Source organism: Oreochromis aureus, linkage group 9, assembly GCF_013358895.1.
Source record: "Oreochromis aureus strain Israel breed Guangdong linkage group 9, ZZ_aureus, whole genome shotgun sequence".
Classification (NCBI taxonomy): Eukaryota; Metazoa; Chordata; class Actinopteri; order Cichliformes; family Cichlidae; genus Oreochromis; species Oreochromis aureus.
In genome coordinates, this window is record NC_052950.1 from 20,694,467 (window position 1) to 20,719,048 (window position 24,582).

The 24,582-nt window shown below is 41.3% G+C and overlaps 2 protein-coding genes across 3 annotated transcripts in view; both read right to left on the minus strand.

Moving 5' to 3' along the window:
• Positions 1–1,019: 1,019 nt before the first annotated feature.
• On the minus strand, positions 1,020–14,224 carry ncapg2 (non-SMC condensin II complex, subunit G2). 2 transcript variants are annotated; one of them, XM_039617622.1, is made up of 27 exons: positions 13,821–14,224; positions 11,852–11,955; positions 10,384–10,566; positions 10,080–10,194; positions 9,530–9,687; positions 9,247–9,381; positions 9,030–9,124; positions 8,796–8,952; positions 8,601–8,693; positions 8,261–8,386; positions 7,771–7,950; positions 7,450–7,602; positions 7,030–7,252; positions 6,836–6,933; positions 5,782–5,955; positions 5,624–5,694; positions 5,358–5,508; positions 4,669–4,842; positions 4,450–4,566; positions 3,805–3,957; positions 2,955–3,054; positions 2,410–2,609; positions 2,184–2,318; positions 1,948–2,051; positions 1,767–1,867; positions 1,577–1,676; positions 1,020–1,483 (listed from the first exon to the last, which is right to left on the minus strand). In XM_039617622.1, the coding sequence occupies exons 3-27, from the start codon at positions 10,519–10,521 to the stop codon at positions 1,432–1,434; spliced, it is 3,303 nt and encodes a 1,100-aa protein (XP_039473556.1). In that variant the 5' UTR covers positions 10,522–10,566; positions 11,852–11,955; positions 13,821–14,224; the 3' UTR covers positions 1,020–1,431. The 2 variants fall into 2 exon arrangements, with proteins under 2 accessions (XP_039473556.1, XP_039473555.1); XM_039617621.1 differs by lacking the exon at positions 11,852–11,955.
• A 228-nt stretch (positions 14,225–14,452) lies between these two features.
• esyt2b (extended synaptotagmin-like protein 2b) overlaps positions 14,453–24,582 on the minus strand; it is a 39,173-nt gene continuing 29,043 nt past the window's right edge. The window contains exons 14-22 of the mRNA XM_039617549.1: positions 23,432–23,506; positions 21,946–22,032; positions 21,687–21,836; positions 19,129–19,481; positions 18,763–18,861; positions 18,411–18,542; positions 16,293–16,398; positions 16,128–16,177; positions 14,453–16,015 (exon numbers count right to left, since the gene is read on the minus strand). Coding sequence (XP_039473483.1) covers positions 15,946–16,015; positions 16,128–16,177; positions 16,293–16,398; positions 18,411–18,542; positions 18,763–18,861; positions 19,129–19,481; positions 21,687–21,836; positions 21,946–22,032; positions 23,432–23,506 — 1,122 coding nt within the window. The 3' untranslated portion in view covers positions 14,453–15,945. The remainder of the gene's footprint in view (positions 16,016–16,127; positions 16,178–16,292; positions 16,399–18,410; positions 18,543–18,762; positions 18,862–19,128; positions 19,482–21,686; positions 21,837–21,945; positions 22,033–23,431; positions 23,507–24,582) is intronic.

Below are 24,582 nucleotides of genomic sequence, written 5' to 3' on the forward strand. Positions count from 1 at the left end.
GTTCATTTTAACCCTGAAATTTAGATGAACTGGTGACATCAACAAAATACGGCCAAAGCACATAGTTTGTTCCCACGTGGAGGACAAAAGATGAAGCAGTGAATCTAAAAACTATCTATAGCAGATGAAACGGATCTGAAATACATGTCCTTAAAAAACTGGGGGGGGAAAAACCCCAAAATATCAAAGACCTGACACAGGGCCTGAGAGATGCATCTGGCCCTTCAGCTGACCCATCCATCTACTGTTCAGTGAAGCCTCATCAGAAAAGATCTAAGTGGACGGGAGGCTCTAAAGAAGCTGTTCTTCTGGAAGGAAAACAGGGAAAAGGCTGAGGCATGCCAAACTACACAAGAACTGGACTGAAAATCTGTGGTAACAGGTCTGATGGAGATCCAAATTTTAAAGAGAATTAAAAAAAGTTATGAGGAAACATTTTAACAGATCCCAAAACAAATATACACCCAGGATCATAAATGAGTGCACAAGAAAGAAGAATATTGTTTCCTATTGTAACGCAAACACTCTGCTATACTAAAGAGAAAACCCCAATGATAATATGATCCCTTGTGAACAAGCACTTGACAGTGGCGAGGAGAAAAAAAAAAACCCTTTTTAACAGGAAGTGACACCAGTAGACCCAAAATCAGTGAGAGGAAGGCATCCAGGTTTAGGATGAAGAGGAAAGGGGGGTTACTGGAGACAAACAAGATAAAAAAAAAAAAAAAACTGTAGTAGAGAGAAAATAAAAGCAAATAAAAAAAAAAATGCATCATTTGCATCAAAATTCCTAAATTGTTACCTCGTGCCACTTTTTGAAACTAGAAGCTTTGCTGTCCCCAGTGTGAACAAATATTTAAGAACTGTATGTAAAGTCTGAAAATGGAAGCGGTTCTCTCTCTGAGAATGAAAGGAAGTGAGCGGATGATTTACGGCTTGTTTTCTCTGTTATTACTCTGCAAAGTGCTGCGCGGGCAAGAAAACATCTGAGGAGGAAATAAACATCAAATTTAGGCTGATTGATACAGTCTGTTTTATTCTGATTAGCAGCAAACTGCAAGCTGACAGAACAGCAGACACATAAACAGACATACGATGAAAATATGGATTTCAAATTGTTTTCAAAAAAATATAGCGAGTGAAAGCTTAAAAGAAAAGTCCCACCATATTTCTTAAGTCAAGTACTCAATTTGTATTTGTTAACATAAATATAGAAAGGTTGAGACACGAACTGAGTAATGTATGCCATTAAGAAATAAATACAATGCAGGAGTTTAGTGAGCCTTGGAAACTTTGTATTCCTGGTATTAATCCAAACCCTTCAAACAAAGGTGGCTGGGGAAGATCGACCTTCAGGAAAGCAGACCAAACAAAACAAAATAAAGCAGAAAATACATCACATAGAAACCTTTTTTCTTTTAAAGTTGGAACTCATAAATGCAGAATCTCATTCAAAGTCTTCACAGAAGATTCATAAATAACCCTGTTGGGGGAAAAAAAAAGACGATTAGCCAAATTTAATTATTATTCTTCACAAGTTATTAAAACAAAAACATCGGATTTCCTCCTCGCTTACCTCTGGACGTCTGTACTGTCTGCAAAGGTGACTGCATGTTTGTAAAGCTGCTGCTGGACGGACACAGCTGCGCTCTTCAAGCCCGCTTTAGACTGTCCGGCTAACAGGCAGCAAGTACGATGTGTCGTTAGGAACAGAGGGAAAAATATTCAGTTTTGAAGTTTGACGTTTTTTGGTTGTGGAAGCTCACCGTGTTTGATGACCGCCAAGACGTGCAGGATGGCTGCGAGTTCAACGAGATTGCCGATGGCCTCAGAATCCACAGATGTGCAGACCTCTGCCAGAAATGCACTAAAAGAAGCAACAGCAAACCATTACACTCTGGAATACTCATTCATGGAAGTTAATGAAAAGAAACTTTCAATACTGACCTGGTAACAGGTTGTGACTTGAGGATGACAGACAGCAAGATCCTGGACAAAGGAGGCATGTCGTCCACTGACTCTGGGATGATCACCGCCTCAGGATGCTCAATCTTTAAAAAACATGAACACAGCTGCTCATTAATATTTCCAATAAGTCCCACATCAGTCTCGGAAAATGCAGGATAACTGTTTATAATCTGAGTGCTTCCATTATGCTGCTACCCTCCTCTGTCAGCTCGCACCTTCTGAAGCAAATGTCTCTTCTCCACGACGATGACAGCAAATAAAGTAGAGAAGACCCCGCTGAGAGGTGCTCGATCCCAGAGTTGGGCCACCTGGAGGAAGTCCGTCAGACCGGGAACAGCTGAGTGACAGAGCTGCATCAGAGCAGGAAGAGAGAGGTTAAAGCTCAGTTACCGGAACAGCCAGGTCCATCAGAGACTTTAATAAATAACAATTTTGAAAAACCTGTTTTCCTTCCTCTGGATCCTTCCTAAGGCGACGGGCCAAGAGCTCTATAATCTTCTGGAAAATGTTAGACACCACACCTAAAATAACAGTGGTTGGATCCTCCTGATTCTCAGGCTCCTTGCTGTCCTCAGGTGCATAGCTGTTTGCCACCTCCTTCAAAATTGGCAACACTGCAGGGATGCACAGGTAGCCTGCCTCTGAAAACACAAAGCAGCGTTAATTTCATTACTAAATCTTCAATTTTCGTCAGTTTTTCTCAACAACCTTTTTTTTTGCACTATTAAGTTGTGTAGAACTGCTCCGGGGAAACCAGTGCAACGTTTTACCTCCCACTCTCCCCGTTTTCCATGAAAATGCGATGGGAGGAAGAGAAGAGTAGACATGTGGATACATTTTGCATTTGATGTCATTAAAAATAAGATGCTTTGTAAACCATGTGGAGCAACTCTCTACTTTGGGTGATGTAGGCTATTTTCAGAGAAACAAAAGTCCTGGCATTTCTCAGTGTACCTACAGACATGCAGACCATCTGAAACGCTCACCTGAGAGGAGGATGAGCGAGCACAGGTGTAGGATTTGACCCCTGAATGTCTCATCACCCAAACCCACGAGCAAAACGTCACGGCATACTGTCAGGAAGCTCTGTGAAGAAAACAAAACAAAAACAACACATAGAGATTACACCCACTCTACATGTTAGCGTAATGCTAATTTTTATGTCCAACACAAGCAGGTTTATTTTCAACACTCACAGTGACAGGCTAATAAAAAAATGGAAACAAACAGATAATGCTAAAATGAGATAATAAAGCTATTTCACCACGGCAGTATTAACCGGAGGAGGCATGTACAGAGTGTGTGTGGACTGAGGCAGAACAATCAATGAAGAGTCTAAATTTACCAAGCAGAACAGAAAGTCCTGGGAGCAGGAGGAAAAAAGACTCCACAAAAACCTAATGTTCTGGATAACAACATAACTCAGCCTCGGCTCTGTGTGCCCGGGTGAAAATGAGTGAGTTAACAATCGAAAGTGGCAATTTATGCACGAGGAGATGTGATTTAATTCGCCTGTAACAGAAATCTTTTGCTTGGATTGACTTTACTCGTCACGTAAACCACAAACAGACCTCGCATCTCAATTTATGTCTGCTATCCTTTGAAATAGCTAATAGGTATTTCTTTAAACAGACAGGCTGATGACCCATCATGTGAGCCTAAATCACACATTTGTGCAGAATGGAAACGAGAGTCTCGTCTCCTTTTAATGGAAACCACACACATTTTCCTTATTTGACTAAATTAAATGCCTCAATATTTTCAAACCTCTGCTAAAAAAGAAAAAAATAGCTCTTGATATAAACATATGTTCACAAAATGAACTGTGGAGCTCACCTCGGTTATCTCTGCAGCCAGCGGCTGTGGCTGAGATTTCTCAGAGTCCTCGCTGTCATCATCGCTACGTTTCGCTAGAAAGGGCAGCACCCTGTCGGCTACCCATGCAGCCACATGCTCCAGAGAGAGCAGGTAGTCACGGCCATCTGACAGCTGAAAGAGAGAGAAAAGGTTTCATTTTCTTTTTTTTTTATTCTTTTTTCACAATTAACGAGAGGGGGGGCAGGGGAATAAAAAAAAAAATCAACCCATGGCCACATTTAGCTCACAAATCTAATGGTGTTTTCACACCTGCGCCTTTTAAATCAAACTCTGGCTCGTTTTCCCCTTTGGCGCAGGTCATTCCTGCGGATGCGAGCACGGTAATTACACTCAGGTGTAGACCAAAACACCTGAGCTGAGACTGTTTGACGGAGTTAGTCTCAGTCCAGCTCCTAACAAACTCCAGAGCAGTTTGTGAGAACTTGATCCAACATAACAACAAAATATCTGCTGCAAATCTGAGCTAAAAGCCTTCCCATGAGGTAAGCTTTGCATTCTGGGATGCGACGGCTTACTACAGATGTGTTACTACAGTCCAGTGTTGCCTGAAATATTAACTATTAAGGTGGAGAGTATAATGACAGAAAGTGCTATAAGCCTCACGTTATGTTGCAGATGTGCGCCGAGGCGGCCGTGGTGCTTGAAGGCGTTCAGTGCCGTCTCCACGCTGGCATGTTTGGGGTGTTCTGTGGTGGAGCTGAGGTGACTGTAGAGCACCAACTATGGAGACAAAAATGACAGAAAACACACTTCTTATGGAGGAACCGTTCACATTTTTCTGTCATTCAGTTCAAATACTGTACTGAATGACATCCATAATACCTTCCAGTTCCCCAGAACTGTATGCAGCTGCTTCAGTGGTTTCGGACCGAGAGCCAGGACCTTCTCACGTGTTGAAGTGTGGCTGAAAAGGTGCTCCAGGTAAGCCAGCGCCAGGTCGGGTTTGGCCTCCACCGTCTCCATGATGCACACCTTTCGACCACTGGTCGCCTTGTCCTTAAGATGACCACAAAAAAAGAGAAAAAAATTTAAAACTAATAGAAAATCTAACTTTTCTTTCATGAAAAAAGAAAAAAAAAATTATATTCAGAACTAATTTCATTTTACTTTTGAGTGCCAATTTCTACAATAGTACAGAGAGAACCCAACAATGCTGTGAGCAAACATTTGGTGACAGTGGGGAGGAAGAACACTCTTGACAGAAAGTTAAATCGTGGAAGAACAGCAATCTGTCACGAAAGGAAATAAAAGATGAAAGAAGAGGAGCACAGAGAGACCACAAACAAACAAGATATAACACAAACTTTGTGAGAGAGTGGTCAAAAGTTAGAGGCAGTCACTGTAGATGAATGCAAGAGGAGTGAAAGAGCAGTATATCTAAGGGGAGGTTCAGGGTCACCTGATCCAGCAGTAATCATAAGCTTTATTAAAAAGTCTAATCTTAAACTTGTGTGTTCTGGAGACAGACAAAGAAGACTGCAAAGATGTCAGGCATGGCATAAAGTGACTACCTTCTTGGGCAGGGAGTCTGTGAGCCAGTCAGTGATGAGCTCGAGGATGTTAGCAGCCTGGCCCCAGCTACAGATGCAGTCGAGCAGCTGGCTGTACTGTGTTGGAGCAGCTCCCGAGTCCATCCTCCTTAGTCTGGACATGACTCCACAGCTAGGAGTAAGAAAGCAGGATGAAGGAGAGGATTATCCAGGATCTTTTTGGTAAAAGACAAAGCAAGAAAAACATAAAAATCTGAGTCAGGAAAAAAAAAAAAAAAGCTGTTCACCTGAACATTGGCACTGCGGTCGGGGGCATAAACGAGGCCAGCTGTATGAGAGGAACAGTAGCTCGCTCATCCTGGAAAACAAATCATGACTGCTTAGATTTATTCAGGGGACAAAAAAAAAAAAAAAAAACAACAGCACCACACTGCAGTGGATGTACCTCAAAGGCCTGGAAATACTTGGACATGACAGACCCAAACTTGGCACAAGTATACTTCTGGGCCTCTTCATTTTGTTTCAGGGCTTTCGAGACACTTCTCCACAGGATGACCACGACCTCCAGCAAACTGGACACGATGGCCATGTCTTTCCCCAACAAGGCAGGTGACGCCTGCTGAGATGAACAAACACACACAGAGGACACAGCCTGAGCCCGTGTTTCAGCACATTTTCTTCTTATCTCTGCAGTTCCACTAGTGGCCACACGAGGCTGGATTTAACCCTTTACAGTAGAAATAAACATGTTTACACCCTGGAACCAAAAGAATTTCACCTCTGTGAAGTCCTGATAACTGCATGGGTGGTTATTTTTACACATCTCCTTCAATTATATTATGCCAAGGCTTAAAATAATGAATTATTAAGTGCAGGGCTCCTCTGACTGACAGGTGGATGCCAACACAGGCGGCTGTAGCCACTACCTGTCTGCTAGGCCTCCCCTCCACTAATTAAAGTCAATGATGTGGACTTAGAGACATGTTTGTGCCATTTGTGGCTTTTGAAGTGTTTTAATGTAATTATGTGACTAATAATAATGCTTCCTATGGAGTTAATGGCACAGCTGGTCCAAGAAGTTTCTGCTCAGTTTTTTTTTTGTTTTTGAGTAAATCTTTACTATTTTTTTTTTTAAATATGTTAATACTCATGTGCAGGTGTCTGTGTGAGGCACTCATTCAGTTTGTGGATGCAGCTTTTTTTTAAGCACTACACTTTCTATTCTAATTATGGACACTTTTCACTGTGAAAAACAAAAACAGCAAGAGCCAATTTGCTAAAACAGGAAACAAACAGTAGGTGGCAACGAGGTGGGGATATTAGTCTTTTATATACATACTTCCCTGGTCTATTGTTTCAATCAATCAAAATACCATCTAAATAAATTCAGATTTGACTTAATGCGTGCACATAAAATGGTTTAAATTATAAAAATCAAAAGCTAAATTTTGGGAGATGCTTCCCCTGTCCTAAAGTCAATCTGTGTGTTTCCGTCTTACTGCGCTGTTCTCTTTGTTGCTGTCATTGATGTCAGTCATGTCACAGTCAACCTGGATGCAGCTGTTCAGGACGCGACGAATGGCCAACATCAGCTTTACTGGAGGAGAAGATAAAATGGTACAAGCAAATTTTAAATACTAAAATCACAGCATGCAAAAATAAATCAGGTTTTGTTGCGTTGCTGTGCATTTACTTATGTTAGTGGGTGCTGTGTGTCTGTAAGCAAACTGGTAGAATTTCCTGGCAGCCATGGGGTTCATCTGGATGAGGGTGATGCAGCGGTTACACCACTCCTTCTCCGACTCGTTGACCGGGAAGAACGACTTGAACAGCAAGTCGACGATACGCTTGGAAACCGAGTGTGAGTCAATAGCAAGGCGGGCCAGCAGGTGGTCCATGTTGCACACGTCCCAGAACTGGAGAACAGGAGATAAATGAGAAGTAAAATTTGTGTTAACAGGCATCTTTGGATTCCTCTCTTTCAATGAAGGACAGTAAATGTCTTCAAAACTTTCCCTTGTATCCAAAAATATTTAAAAAAAAAAGCTTCCATAGCAACGTCACACAGCGACAGCCTGTTTAAGCTTTTAAAAAAAACCTACACATACATTACCTTAGCAGCACGCACTGCCTTGACCTTCATAAGCATGTCGAGGAAAGCTATCCGGACTTTCTCTGAGTTATCATGAAGGCTGTATTTGAGAGTAGGTAAGAGTTTCTCCAGAAGTGGATGGCTGAGAGCGTTGTCCAGGACAATAGTCAGACACTGGAGAAGGAGGGTAATAACACAAACCACAAGTCATTAAGTAAATTATCCATGACTCGTGCAAATCCAACGACAGTTATTCTGCATAATTAACTCAATACTGGCAAAATGTCACGACAGCGATTTCTTTCTCTTCTTTCAGGAAGGGAAAGAAGCCACATTTTCCACCTTGAACACTGAGCAGCGGACATCAGGGGAGCTACTGTCAGCCGCCAGCTCCGCCACCAGCTTCTTTGCGAAGTCTGTGATGATTGTAGGTGGGAGGAGCTCCCAGCATTTAGCCAGGATCTTGCAGACACCCAGGGTGGCGTTGGAGCGCACTGTCGGGTGAGGATCATCAAGGAGGTTCTGGGGATGGCAACAAGTGACAGTTACGATTGTTGTTGCCATTTTAAGCTGACTTTAAAGCCACATAAAGACCATACAGTCCGCCTCGACTTATTTTGTAATTTGGCTGTAAAATTACAAATTCATTTTCATCTTCTCATCTTTTAGGAACCATTTGAAATTTCTGTCGTAGTTTGAAGTGCACGTGCTAAAATGAAGGTGTGCCTGTATTCTGTCTGTGCTCAGGCAGCGCTACCTTAGAAATGCTTTGTGCTACTGAGATACACCGAATATTCCCTTAAGGCCTGGCGGGGGTTTGAGAGATTCTCACCATTGCTGTGTCCAGTTGCTTTTGAATGTTCTCGTCTATCTTCTCGTTGCTTTCACTCGGGTCGTAAAATGGGAAGGCCTCAGTGAAAAGCAAAGTGGAATTTGCACGCACCTCAAAGTTAGGAGCCTGAATAAATCAAACAGAAACATATTAGATTAGAATTAAATGCCCCAAATTCAGGGTTCAGCTGGCTCACGATGGGCCTTTTGGGAGTGACTGTGCACATAATCTTAACTGGTCTGTATTTACTTAAATGTGTGGATCTTCCTTATTAATGAATAATATTCTACTTTTTTTTTTGCTTGAAAGTGAGGATAAAACCTGTATGAAGGACGCATACACTGAGAGCTTTCCAAAGTATGGGCCTGTAGAGATTATAGAGCATCTTGTCCACGTTGCGGCAGTCCTTCCTCATGTGGAAATAGCTCACAATCTGCATATGAGACAAAGAGAGCAGAGAAAGACATTGCATACGATGAATATGAGGACTAAAAAACATCTTTAAAACAGGCAATTTTTTTATTTTACAGTCTACCTGTCGGACTTTGGAATGCACAGGAGAAGATCTATGAAGGAAGATCGCGTTCTGCATAAAATCCTGAATGCATAAGCTCTCGATCTTCTCCAAGAACTCCCCACTAGCCTTCTTCCATGCTCTGAAGTAGATCTCTGCAATATGAGTAGTCATGGGCCTGAATGGAAGAGTTTAGTTGTTATTAACATGAAAAGAAAAGTGAGCGTGTCGGCGAGAAAAGAGTGGGGTTCTTACTTGCTGTAAAACTCCAGCTGGTTTTTGATTGTGCCGTGAATAACCCAGATGAAGTTGACGTTCCAGCTGAAAAGAAACACCAGGAATCGCTTTCCCTGTGACAATATACACATCATCAGACAGACAGCTCGAGAGGGAAGCCACGATGATAAAAATAAATAAATAAAGCAGGGAGTGAATCGTGAAAACAAGCACACAGCGGCTGAGCATAACTCACATCATCGTTTCTAATGTGAGCAGGGCGGTGAAAGCACTGAAGCAACAAGTCGATTATCTGCTTGTTTTCTTCTGATGTGTAGTCAAGACTCAAAAGCACGTCATGGAGCCTCCACACTCTCTGGATCTCAGCTCCCTGACAAGAGACAAAAGATCACAAAGGTTACCAGTTATCAGCAGACTGCTGTGAGACGCACTGGCTACTGATGGAAAACATTTCTTTCAGAGTGAAAACATGCTGAAAGAGCTGAGGAGCTGACATGTGACTGAGGGGTTACACTCACTGGTTTCTTGAGAATGAAGCTCTTCTGCAGAGACACAAAGAAAGCCGTGCGCCCAAACCGTTCTTTCTCCTGCAGCCCTTTCTTCCACCAGGCCTCACACAGTGCGTGGATGTGGTTCTGCAGAGGTGCCTCTGAGACAGGAAGCGACACCAGTACATCTGAAGGACACACACACACACACACACACACACACACACACGCTTATTATTATTTAAGCTTTTCTGAAAAGGCAAGGATCCTCACATGGCAATTAGACTGCAAGGATAAAACATGTGACTTTCTGGCCTCATTGCAGAATAAAAGCATTTTCACTGAAACGTCCACAATTCATCTCATAAACTAAGCAATTATGATGGTTTCTCAGGTTGTTTTTTCATAACTGGTAAATGGATTGGTACTTATAATAGCTGTTTTCTACTCTTACAGGATAATCAAAGCTCTATAATGTACATATTTATAAGTTAGGTATAAATATCTATCTATCTGAATGGGAAGAGCATCATATGCAACTCATTTGCCATAAAAATGTGCAAAAAACACAAACACTCACCGTGAAGACGTCGGGTAATTTCCAGAAGGGGGCTATAGGGGTCATCGTCTTGTAAAACCTGCAGAGACACTGTAGAGACGAGCGTCACGCCGTCCACAACAGCCACAGTGTGTTTCTAGGAAAAAAGTTAATGCACCAGATGTTAAAAAAAATACAATTAAGCAAAACGTCAAAAAGCTTAAAAGCAATGTGATATTACAAACATCAACATAGGAGTGCTTTGCATACATCTAGTCCTTAATATTAGAATAATATCACTGACAAAGACTAAGCATGGGGTCAGTGAGCTGATCCTTTTACTCACAGAGTCTGCAGTGGGCTCCTCCTGCATGCCCTCCTCCTCCCCCCTGCCCTCCCAGCGCTCTGGTGGAAACTCCAGCAGGATGTCCTGAAGCAGAGATGCCAGTCTCCTCCACAGGGCCTCTCTCTGCTCTCTGGGCATCTCCTGCAACACCTCCTCCACATCGAAGGGCTCAGCTTTGTCCTTCTGCTCAGATTTATAGACAGACAGGCACAGCTTTGACTGGACAGCCACATGATTTGTACATTTAATAAAAATATAATACCTGAAGAAATGATTTTTGTCTGTTTAATCAAACTATAATTCCAATGTCAATTGTGACCTCCATGTTTATTAAAACAAGATATTTGAGAGAACAGGATGATCAGGATGCTATTATGCACATTTTATTTATACCTTTCAGCACATCCTTTATCTCTAAATAAAAATCCACAATTTACTTCTCACCAGGCTGAGTCAGAGTTAGTTTAGGACAAATTTCTTCCTTTTTTACTCCACCGGATGCTAAAACTAGCCTGTTTTTAATATTCTGAATTCACCATAGCTAACTCTTACATACTGTTCAGGTCAAAGGTTTTGACAAATTTAACATTTGGCATTTCTTTTAGACCTAAATTTGTTGACTTTTTTTTTTAAAGTGACCCAAAATACACAAAAATATAATGTTTTAAAATGTTGCACGGCTGCTGCTCTGGGACAAATTTGACCCACATGTACTGAGACGGATTTTAGATCCACTGAGGTTTTAGGGAATCTTGAAGCATCTCTCTGTATTATTATTTTTTTTAATGGGGCAGTGGTGACAGAGTTGTAGGGGGACCTGTCTATGTTCCCACCATGCTCGGGTTCCTGCAGAGACACCTGCTGGTCTATGAACGGTCATGGGGGGAATCTCTACAGTAATTCTAAAACAGCGGAGGAGACATCAGCGATCATAGTGTTTGATCTCTGTTCTTGAGAATGCACAGACTAGTATGGATTAAGCAATATTGATTTAATACAGATATAATGAGAGATGGTAGTTAAGGATAAGGATATTTTGATGATACAGTGAAGACACTGTTTAATGGTTGTAACAGATGGATAGATAGTTATATAATAATTCCCGGCACTTCCAGAATGTTCCTTTTATTTTCACTTTTAATAAAAGCTGAAATAAATCATCATTGCTGTTATGTTTTCATATTGTGTTTGATATTGTGTGCTGCAAAACTGGAAAAGTGACGACCATCCAGTTATTAATCACAGACTGGTTATTTATACACTCAAACTGTATCTGTAGTTCAATCTGTAGACAATTATTAAGAGGTAATCCCTGGCCCCTGTCAAAATTGACCCAAATTATACTGCGAAGCCATCAAATATGAACTATAAATGAGTGTTAAACAGGCTTATTATCAATAAATTATGCTGGGTGGTTTTGCCTTGCCTCTCTGTAACACTTGTGGACTTGCGTGGTGTGATTGCTTACTATCCATCTGTGACATAACTCGGCTCGGGCTGCAGTGTGAGTACTGACAGGAAGTAGAAAGAAAGGTCATGTTCCTCTCATTTTGGCTTCTCTCCATTGACTCCCTGTTAAACCAAAGGTAGAATTTAAAATTGTCCTCCTCACATTCAAAACTCTTTAATCACTGGGCTCCATCACATTTTAAAGACCTCACGGTGTAAAACTGAGCACTTTTATTTCAGAGTACAGGCCTCCTACAGCTATAAAAGAGTACATTTGCAGAGCATTCAGCTGGATTCAGGAAGCATCTCTGCTTTAAAGTTGGGCTTAAATTATAGTTATATACTAACGTTGCATGACATCAACTTTGTATCCTGCAGTTTGGGGGTTTTCCTCCCTGTACCTTTTTCCAGGCTGCTCGTGAAGCAACCAATTACATGACAGCAACTCAGTGCATTTAGACATGTAGACACACAACATGAACCACTGAAGTTCAAACGGAGCATGTGGAAGAAAGGTGATTTAAAATACTTTGAATCTGGCGTGGTTGTCTGTGCCAGACGGGCTGGTCTGAGTATTTCAGAAACTGCTGATCTGCTGAGATTTTACCACACAGCCATCTCTAGGCTTTACAGTGAGCTGCATTTCTCTGGGTGAAAATGCCTTCGTGACGTCAGAGGTCACAGGAGAATGGCCAGACTGCTTTAAGGTGATAGGAAGGCAACGGTAAGTAAAATAGCCACTCATTACAACCAATGTATGCAGAAGAGCATCTCTGAATGCACCACACGTCATACCATAAGCAGATGGGCTACAGCAGGAGAAGACCACACCAGCTGCCAGTCCTTTCAGCCGAAAACAAGAAACTGAGGGTACAATCTGCACAAGCTCACCAAAATTGGACAGTAAAAGATCAGAAAAACGTTGCCTGGTCTGATGAGTCCCGATTTCTGCTGTGACATTCAGATGGTAGGGTCAGAATTTAGCATAAACAACATGAAAGCATGGATCCATCCTGCCTTGCATCGATGGTTCAGGCTGCTGGTGATGTAATGGCCTGGGGGATATATTCTTGGCACACTTTGGACCCATCAGCTTCAGTTGAGTATGGTTTAAATGCCACAGCTACTGGAGTCGTGTTGATGACCATCTCCATCCAATTATGAAAACAGTGTCCCCATCTTCTGATGGCTGCTTGCCATGCCACAAAGCTCAAATCACCTCCCACTACTTTCTTGAACATGGCAGTGAGTTCACTGCACTCAAATGTCCCAAACAGTCACCAGATCTCAGTCCAATAGAACAACTCTGAGATGTTGTAGAACAAGAGATTCTTATCATGGATGTGCTGCTGACAGATCTAAAGCAACTGTGCATCGCTGTCATGTCAACATGGAGCAAAATCTCTGAGGAATATTTCCATCATCTTCTTAAATCTCTGCCACAAATAATTAAAGCATTTCTGAAGGCAAAAGCAAGGTGTACCTAATAATAACAGGACTTAACACGATGAGTCTGTCTTAGCTTATTGAACAGGAGTGCGTGAATTTTCTTGATATTTCTGATATATTTTATGCTTGAGTAAATCAAAGCCTATTAAAAAATAGTCAGAAAGATTTTTATCGTCGTCCTGGTGATTTTTCCTTTGGTGTAAAGCCAAAACCTCTTTGGTGGGTATTAAAAAAAACATGTAGGAGGGAAAAATGCTTACTTTACAACAGACAGTAAGTTTATCAAAATTGGGATCGAAACAAGCATTTTCAAATAACTGGACTCCTTTTTTTATAACCCCCCATGAGTACACTCCGCATCTTAAACTTTAAATAGCATTTAATAGTGAACACAGCAACCATATTATTTGCATCTCATGTTTAGGACCTGACTTGAACACTTTCCTGTACTACTTACAGCTCACAGCTGTGTTAAAGAGGCTAAACAGGAGACGCTTCTGGGTGTTTTAGGATTAACTCGCATTGAGTTAGCTACTTACGTGAAGCTGAATAAAGCGAAGAAAGTCCTCCACATTTTCTTTACAGGTTGCTTCTAAAAATGCCTCTCGCTTGGACATGATTCCTGCTTCCAAAGCGATCCGAGGTAACCGTAAGTTTTCCTGTAATGCTGCTATGAAGCCGCTATAGCGTTAGCTCGCCTCGCTGTAAGAACTCCACAACAACAAATATGGCAGTCCGTTTGTCGTTACCGTCAAAAGTGCTAATTGCAGACGCCGGGTTGGGTGGTATTAAGGCTCACAATGATGCGCATTTGAATTAAGCAGCATTTCCTTCGTCCGTTACCTTTTTAGTAAGGCTTTTGTGAAAAGGAAACAGTGAAATGACAGCAAGCCATAACAACAGTAAACCCGCGCAAATTTGGATAAAGTCGGTTCCACACGTCATCACGTTTGTTTCGACGCTGACGTACAGTTGCAATTCTCTGCTTTTGCCACTGGATGGCGGCAAACTACTACAGATGTTCTGTGTCTCAACAAGCGTAAACGAGTGACATTTTCGTATTTCTTTTTCTGTGGATGATTCATATTATGGATTAGACCCCAGTCAAGAGAAATTTCTTTGCAAGGCGCACACCAAACCTCACATAATATATCGTAATTCAAAGTGTTTATTATTCAGTCTTTGCTAGATTTACTATGCATTCAAGTGATTTCAGAATAATCGGAAAAAGGACAACTCGAAAAAAATCACGTCAATGCCAACTGAAGATAAGAAACCCCCCCAAAAAACATTTAGGAAATTCCCTTAATTGCTTTTTAGGTACGCAGAAAGCGACAGGTCAAAAGTAAATATATAGTTGATTGTAAAAATTAAGATTAATGCTGCGAATTCATGTACCATTTGGCATCGTTTTGCTACCAGCTCCTTTGTATTATGGTATTAAATTGCTACTACTAATCTAAAAAAAATATCAGCTTAGATTAAATGCACTGGTCCTTGTTAACCTTCCCATATGACCTGCTCCACCTCCTGAGCTTCAGCCAACCTGAAACTTAGCAAATACATCTTGTTGTTCAAACGAGACCAAAATACAAGACATCATCCGTTTGATTTTCATATTCCAAATTTAAACACAACTTTAAACACAACAAAGTTGCAAAATTTGGGGAACATCACAGAAGCAAATGAAAATGGGGTAATAAAAAATGCACACCAACTTTCACAAGATAAAACATGTATTCATCAAAAGCCATCCAAAATAATAACAATAAGAAGGCAAGTAAATTATATTTGTGTGGGTTTTTTTTAAGGCACAGGATAGATAACCAGAAATGTATTTAACAGCTCCCATGAAACTCATAACTGCATGGCAAAAACATACGCAAGCATGACACAGATGCATGATCTTCACACAGACTCTGGCAGCCCTGCTCATAAAATGCGAAAACTATTCATGTTTTTCAGTTTTTTCAACTTACATTTGGTTTGAAAACAGTCAAACCCTTATTCAAGTATCCTTTGCATAATGCACAGAGCTTGCTCATAGCCCTAAAATGTCCCCAAGTCTCATTCAGAATCAACCACTATTGCACAAATCTCCTAAAATATACACAGCACAGCAGTCGTTTTATTCTTTGCATATCAGCATTCCATGTTCATAATCAAGCATTTATAACGAGAGGTAAGCGATCAATCAACACTGCGTGACAAAGGAAAATCAAAATCTCAAATCAGGACTGCTACTTAAGCCTACATTTGTGTGCATCAATTCCTTTGGTTAGAGTTTTCTCAGACAACAAATGAAAATTCTTCACATTTTAACAAACCGGATACAAAGTCATAAGAATCGTGACAGATTTCAACACGACCCCTCCAAGGTAAGTATAATGCCATGAAAACCCCTGCAAATTCTTATAACTATATATATTTACATTAAAACACTGAAAACAGAGACAAGGCAGTAAGTGTGTTTGAACACATTAAAATATTTTACAACATCTTCCAATCAGGGTCATGAAAGATTAACAGGAAATTTTGACAAAAATAAAACTAAACATGCTGAAATTATTCCTGTTAACTAAATGGAAATTATATATGAATACAACAGAAGGATGTGCCCTTAGGTTAACAAGATAACTATGTTACAGCAGAGAGGTGGTGCCACTACGTGACGACGGGGTCTTGGATACTTTTTGTGGCTTGAGACGACAAACTATCTTCACTTAGATCATACCTGCAACAGAAAATGATGAAATTAGATATTTAAGGACAGAAATTAGCATTTTTTTTTTACCCCCAAGAATCAACTCAATGTTGCACAGGAAAAACATAAAATGCTAGTTTACCACTGTGTGATTCCTTTTGCTATGTCATCTCCACTTAAATCCACCAGAACCTGCAATTTTAGGCAAAAAACAAAGAAAAAGAACAAGAAATGTTTAGAATCAGCACCTGGAGTGAAGGCTGGAAAAGTAATAAACTACACTAGAGGGAAAACCTGCAGGAGATACCTTTCCCAGAAGCCCTTTGTGTTTGGACAGGATGCTCCCTCCATTCTTCACAGCAACATCCAGAGTTCTCCTGTGGAGCTCCACAATAGATACACTAAACTCAAACCTGCAAACACACACACGCACACAAACATAAGCATACACTTTTTATGTTTAGCATAAAATCCAGATTGTGTGTGGTCATTGTCTGGGCCTTCTCTACGTTTTCCCTTTTGTCCCTCTGCATTTTCTTGCAGGGTCCTGGTGGGTGAAGTTAATCAGTGTAAATGGGACCACCCGGCCGGTCTGCATTTAAGAGCTGCTTGTCTCACGCTTTGCGCTACCTTGCTCTCCATCCACTTAGCACCATGCAATTTCTACGGCTGCCTAAAGATTCAGACAGTGCTGACTAAAGAGAGTGGGGACTAACAGCGATGTGGTGAACAGAAACAAAGACACTTAGCAACTTTGTAGCTGGCGGCACAAAGTGGACGGGCTCCAAGTTAAACTTTTCTCAACTTTGGGGCAAGCCATGAAAGTAACCCGCAATGAGAGGATACTGTCGATTGATATAAGACAAGGTGGTAAATACAGTACAGGGATGCCAAGGAAACTGGAGCCGGGGATGTCCACTAGTGACCAACTGTCAACAAACAAACTGATGTGTGACAAATGAATTGTTTTACATGTGGACAGGGCTTAATCAGTCACGTATGGTCACAAGCTTTTGGGTAACGACTGAAAGAAAGAGATCACAGATACAAGCTTTCTCCGAAGGGTGTCTGGCTCAGCCTTTGGCTCATTTGAGAGGGGGGTAGAGTAAAGCTGCGACTCATCCACACAAAAAGAAGGTAGATGAGATAGTTCAACTATCAAACTGGGATGCATCATGGATGAGGTGTACTGTCCTACTGGGTGGAGGCAATGGGGCAGATCCAGGACATGCTGGAGAGATCTGGAAGAGCTGGAGAAGGTGGCCCTGGAGAGGGAGGCCTGGGTATCACTGCTTTGACTAACAGAGCAGCAAAAAACGGATGGATGGATAAACAGGCGATTGAATGGGTTGAAACTGGGTCTTAGTCATGGCTCCGTGGCCAGACTATGACAAATATGGGGATTGTTCTGGTCCTTTAAACAAAAGGTAAGTCAAAGAAATTTGACTTACCTTTTGCAAACTGTATTAAATTATTTGACTCTGAATTCACAACAAAGCAGCATATACTAGTGTAAACTTGAGGCCTTGCATGGTTTGTTTGGCTTGCTAACCACATTGTGGAGAGACAGATAAGTTGGTATTTCTGATTTGTGATTTCAACATGGTGCCAGTGGAGTTTAAGTAAGTGCCAGCAGGTGCTTGAGTGTTTGTGTGAGTCCATAATCTCTTTCTCTTTAACCTCAAGTCTTCTGTTCTAGCCACTGCACAGCTGTTGTTAACAATTTCATCAGCCTCCCCCGCTAATAGTTAAACTGCAAACCAGCATCAAGTGTTTCTGACATGGGCATACTGGCTCTCTAAGTTTGCACTAAGTCATCAAAACTTTGAAAACCCCTGCAGGCTCAAGATGGCTGATAATCAATACAACTGCATCAATAGTCAGCAGGACTAGGAAAGCACCGACGTGCTAACTCCAGCCTACACGAAGGAGCTGAATGATGCGATCGGGTTTCATCCATGAGGCCAAAAGATTTAGTCTGAGCACTGAAGCTCAACTGCAAACAAAAGTGTCCAAAACAAACAGAAACTTGAGGTGATGGATCCACAGTGGCCACATGTGATACGAATCTCAGCTCAGCAGGGTCATATCGTCTGTGCAAGCTCTTTTCTTCAGTAATAAAATAGCTCTATTGCTAGAAAAAATAAAATATTCCACAACTGCACCCTTGCTTCGTGTCTGAGTTCAAAAAGGACCCTGAAAATATAACTGAACAATAAAACTGGAAATAAAAGGAAAGCTTTGAAGGACTCTCAAAACACAGCCAGTTATCAAATTAATACAGCGGCATAACTGCAGCTAAAGGCAGAAATGTTCTCAGAGCTTGTAACAATCGGACACAGGTGAAGCAAAACAGCAGATCCTCAAAAATCACATTACGTTACAAATCTGCAAGGCATCTCAACAAGTACTGATGCAAACCCACGTCTGATCGTAAACAGGATTAAGAGTCCTCTTCATTGTGCTCGTCTTCCTCCTCCCCGTCCGACTCTTGTCAGGCAGCAAATAGAGGCGTATGAAGGGGTCCGAGCCGTCTTTGGTGAAGGCTATCAAGTTGCTGAGGACACACAGGACAAATGTGTTTTCACTCACATGTTGCCAGGCACGTGTTGCTTGTTAAATCTCTACAGTTAGCAGCTCCACAGGAAAGAAAGTGATTTGAATACCAAGGGATGAATCTGCACAAACTCAAGTTAATGGCACAAAGAACCCAGAAACAAAAAGTCCTTCAAACCACTTTGTGTAAATTCAGTGTATTGTAGCAGTTTGGAGCTCACCGGCAGGAGTGCACCACCACAATGAGTTTATTCCTCTGGGAGCTGTGTCGAACAGTCAGCTGGATCTCACCCAGGGGGTACTGGCTGGGGGCCGAGCCGCTATAAACACACCAAAGTCAGTCAGTGTCACGTCCAGGCGCTGCGGCCGAGTTTACAAAGTGCATGCACACAGGGACTGATTAATTGTTTGACGGGTAGGCTGATAAAATATTTATAAAGATGAATATTCAAAAATCACGATGACATTTAGATGGAGGCCACAGCAGAATTTAAATGAAGTTGATCGAAAAACAATAAGAAACCCTGAGATGAGCCAAGCTGGAAAATAAACAATAATAAAACTAATATATCATATGTGCCATTTACTTCTGCAGCTGATGAAGCCTTTGCTGAAGCTCCACGGTGGCAGTAGGCAGGGAGATATCCGATGCCAGGCTGGCTGTGGACTTGTTGTGCGGCAGGTGTTTCTGGGAGCTTGACATGGCGGTGGTCAGGTTGGTGGTACTGGAGCGATGGCTGGCTCCGTACGGCTCGCCGTCCCTGTCCTTGAGGTTGAGAGTAGAAGCTTCTATAGGATGCGAATGCGTGGGCGGAGGCAGCGGCAAATCTGAGGCTGATGGTCTCAGGGACGAGGCTGGGGGTGCCTGTGGCACGCCGGACTTGTTGACCTGGACTGAAGAAGGCTGGTCTGGGGACACTTGCTTCTCCAAGGACAGGATCTAGAGAAAGACATGAAGATGTTTAGTCGATTGAGAATAGAAAATAAGAAGTTAAAGTTAATGTAAGTGCTGTCATTTCCTGTGAAAAGTCTCTAAATTTAGCAGACCTTTCTAAACTGTTTTTTTTTTATTTTATTATGTTTTTTTAAGAGTCTGCAAATTAATTTCTCTTCTGAATGTCTCAATATGTTGGTTGTGCTTCAATATGGAGAAACTGTTTTAGAGCAGGTCAATATTTTGATGCAGCTGCATTCCTTTTTTTAATTGGATCCCAGTGATTCAGTATAATATACTTCATTTTGGTCTTAAGAAGGGCAATGCAGTTTGCTTGCTACAGCTTCCTGTGTTCCCAGATGGGAACAGGAGAAAATATCCTCATTAGCAGTATGTAATGGCTTTAGTTAAGGCTGAACTAAGCTATGGATGACAATGAGGCAAACCACCAAAGACTAACTGTCAAATCACTGGATTTAGTGCCTCAGGCAAAGAGATATAATTTTAGCGGCGCATCGTGAAAACGTCTACAGCACAAACAGCAATCGAATCAGAATCTGACTTCAATTTTCAGCGCGGTGATGCTGTGACAGCAGAGATGACGCTACGCCTGTTCCAATTTTCATTAAGCCACTAAGCCCCACAGTTTCAGAGTGAAAAATGCTGTTGACTAAATAAAAGAGAAATAAATCAACTCCAGAGTCTCAGATTTTCCGGAAGACTCACAAATGAATCCTGGAAATATTCCTCCAGAGTGTCAAACACGCTGACATCACAGTTCCCTCTAAATGTGAATCCTGCAGCTTCTTATTTAAACTTGTTGAACTGCACTTAAACACCAGGGCTGTCTCTGCGTCATCCTGGATCTGCCCCATTCTGAAGGAATGTTACACACGCGACTTGTTGGCTTTGCAACTGATGGGCTGATAAAGACACACACCTGCGTGAAAAGGTCAATCCCAACCTGACTGTCTTTTACTGCATCATTCACAAGTTAGAACCTGCAAACATGTGGAACATGTTCCAGAGCCGAGTCATTTTCATATATGTATCGACTCTCAAACTTCAAAGTCTGCTGCTGAACTCAGTAAATGAGCCGGGTCACTTTGTTCCCTGTAGGGAGAGTTGCAAACTACTCTGTAACTGCTACACTGACAGCAGTAATCAATAGCAAATACCCTAACAGGCTTCAGAGTATGCAGGACCACTCTCTTTCCTGAATTATTATGATAATCATTATCACAGGAAAAAAACATATAATCAGAATATTCCCAAAATTCACAGTCTATATAAGATATACTGTGATGTACTGCAAACAAATTAAACAGTTTATCTTCTCAAACATGACATGCAATCAGCACATCCAGTTAACAGTTTTATTTACAGTTGAAGCTAGCCAGGGGCACATTGTTAACTAGATTAACTAACTATAGTCGGTTTCCAGGTTGCCACTTAAGTAAAAATCAATTTGCAAGAACAGTCACTGTTTTGTGTTTACACACTTTGTGAAAGTCGGGCTTTCAGGGCAGTGAGGCGGCTCTATTCTGCTCTTAATTGGGAGTTTAAACTCCAGCAACTGCAGTAAAGACAGTGTTGCTGAAAAACGTCCCAAAAAGCCCGGCATTACCAGTCAAAATATACTGCATTAAATATAAATACTCAGAGGAGCCACAGAGGTCGTTAATTCCAGTTGGATTTTTTCTCTTATTATATTTATAAAATATGATGATTATTAACCAAACCTTTGCCGCTAACTTTTCTCTGCTTAGTCTAAAATGCGTCAGATAAAACGTTTTCAACCAACCTCATGACATGGCTGGATTAATTGCTAACTAACCAGCTCCAACTGACACTATAAAGCATAACACTATAAAAACTGCCGGGCCTTTAAAGTGTCCAGAATTTGGATTCAGCTGGGAGCTTTTCTCAGATTTGACTGACTTCCTATGGAATGAACCCAGCCGTTACTTCAGCTGGTCGTGGACTAGAAATGAGATTTTTATAGAGGTAAATCTATCACTATTGTAAGCTTTTTCCAATTTATTACATACTCAATGCGCTGTATCTTTAATTTAGACATACTGTATCAGTCAGTTCTATTTGAATTAACAGATTGTGAACATCTGTTCTGGTCTCCTAAGCCTGAAATGAATAACCCATCCATCCTTAATGCATACAGGAGCAGTGAGAAGAGATTCAGCCTGTTTTTACCCTCAGAGCCATCTTAAGTTTGACGGTGGAGCTGGGCCCAGAATTCTTGAGGGGAAAACGCTGATTCAGCGTCATGTCCTTCTCCACCAGCAGGCTACTCAAAGGCACCGTCAAGTTACCCAGAGTGCATTTGCTCTTGTCGTCTTTTACCTGTGCAAAAAGCAAAGATCTGCTTTTAGAAATGTCAGTTACTTAATCTGTGTCAGTGTACGATCTTATAAAGAAAACAGATGTTGTCAGTGACATTTTGAAGAGTTACCTCCACCTCGAGCTCCTGCCTCCTCGGGTTATGGACCAGGAATGAAAAACAGTCTTCCCACAGGGGCTCCTTAGTCTTGTACCGGATCTTTATGGGCAGATAAGTAGCCATTTGCTGGTTGTTAATACAATGACAAATCTGATCTTATGTCTCATATAACATTTATCCTCTGCTTGGTCTTCTACTCTCCACTCCAGCAGTTCTGTGTCTTCTTTTAAACCCCTAACAGTACTTGATTTACAACTTGAGGTTTCAAAAAAGCCCGATTATTCAGTTTTACATACGTTTAACCCCAGACAACCAAACACCTCACACTAAGTGAGGAGAGATTATTTTTATGGCTAAACTACCAACTTTACCACTGTACTGTATCAGTCATGTGACATAAGCTGAAGATGTAAGATGATCTGATAAAGAGATCTAAAAGTGCAAATCAAAAAAACATTTCTTGGCTTGGACTGGAAGTTTGTGAATCTAAAAATGTGGCTGAGTTTTTTTATGACTCATGTGTCACCAATCATGCAATCACAGAGTTAAAATTAAGATTACACAGTGCCACGGGGTTCATTTTACACAAAAGCAATAAATCCGGTGTCCCGCTTTCATCCCAAATGTAATGACAAACTTTTGAATTTGATTTGATTTCTCACTTAGTTTTTTTCTCTTTTTATGAGAATATTATTAAGAGAAAACTTGGAAAATTTAGAGATTTGAACCAGCAGCCCCCTCTAACCATGCAACTCAGCAAAAGTTTAATGATGTAATTTAATCATCTGCATATCTACATCAAACCTCTGTCTGTCTAAATTAGGGTCTAATGAGTAATTTAACACCTCTCACCCAATTACTTCCTCTCAAAAAAGTGAAACACAGCAATCATTCCTACACCCTCATACTGAAGCTGAGGATCGGCTCATGGTTTCATTGCTTCATTTTAAATCCAAAGTCCTGGAGCACAGAGCCAGTTTGAATATGAACGCAGGACTGTGTTCATACTCAAACACTTTCATAAGTGCAAACAGGCTCCATCGCAGTAAACCAACAGCTCATGCCTGCGGTAAAATCAGTCCAGCAGATCTTCCTCGTTTACATTTCCCTTCTGAATGCTAGGATAGAAATTTCCCGTGAGAAACAGCCAATCATCGTGTCAGACTGAAAGCTCTTAAGCTGTGCAGTTACTGGGTGTTGGTGGTAGCAATTCCTCATTTAATGTTCTTTATTTTACAACAACAATTTCATTTGATCTCTTTTTTAATGCTACAGTCAGAAGGAAGTATATCGCTAAAAGAACGCCTCAAACAGTAATTACATATAACAGCTTGATTGCCCAGAAGTCTTTTTTATGACTTACTAAGTGACACATTATTCTCAGAATAAAATGCACAACTGCGAAAAAAAATAAAAAATCAACACGACATTCCAGGAATACAGAGCCACGATACAATGACACAGCATAATAACTTTAATGGATACTTCTATGACTCACCTTACTCTCAAGTGTTTTATGTCCAACTCTGAAATGAACATAGGGGCTGGGGTCGCTGGTATTCTTCTTAGCAGACTAGTAGAGAATCAGACAGAAGAGTGTTAGCGGCATGTACCCCACTGTGGCACAAAAATCAACTGAGGGACAACATAATTGCACTCAAACATTCAAACAGCAGCTCAAGTGGAGACTCAACCAAGCACACAATGGTGAGAGAGCCTGTAGTTCAAACAGGAAGGAGCATTACCGTACATTCTGACAAGCAGGGCTGCAGGCAGAGCGGCAACCAAGGAGACAGCCGAGCTTTGTCTCCTCTGCGGGCTAAATTTAGCATGCTGGGCTTTGACAGCCACGTATTATTCAGTATTCCTCTCAGAATAATAATACCCTACATATCTCCAGGCCAAAGTCTGTGACAACAGAGGAAAAGCCTTAATTTTCCCATCATCTAATCCTTTCTCTTGAGGATGCCACTTGAGTTTGACAAATGTTTCTCACCAGCATTACAATTAAGCCTCCCATTGAACATGCAGGCTGATAATAAAGACACTTTAACGCACCACGTATTGAACAGAAATACACAGAAATACTTTCACAAGGTTTTACATAATTCATACAATATCTGTTTTTAACTTGTTTAAACTACATGTCCAAAAGTATTGGGACACACCTCCTAATCTTTGTATTCAGGTGTTTTTAGTCCCCACAGCCACAGGTGTATAAAGTCAAGCATGCAGTCTATCTTTACAAGCGTTTGTGAAAGAACGAGTCGTTCTACAGAGCTCGCTTAGTTCAAGGGTGGTGCTTTAACAACATGCCACCACTGCAACAAATCAGTTCACGACATTTATTTTTCCTACTTCTGATCATCTCTGTAGGGGTATTGTGCAAAGTGGAAGTGTTTAGGAATCACAGCAAGTCAGCCATACAGTAAATGAGCATGTAAAGTTACAGAGCGGGGTCTCTGACTGCTGAGGAGGATAGTGTGTAATAGCTGCAAATGCTCTGCTGGCTCTATAAGAGTCCAAATCCTCCTCTGGCATTAATATCAGCATATAAACTGTATGCTGGGAGCTTCATTTCATGGGTTTCTATGATCAAGCAGCTCCTCTAGGTGTAAAATGTAGGTAGCCTAGTACTTTTGTCTACAT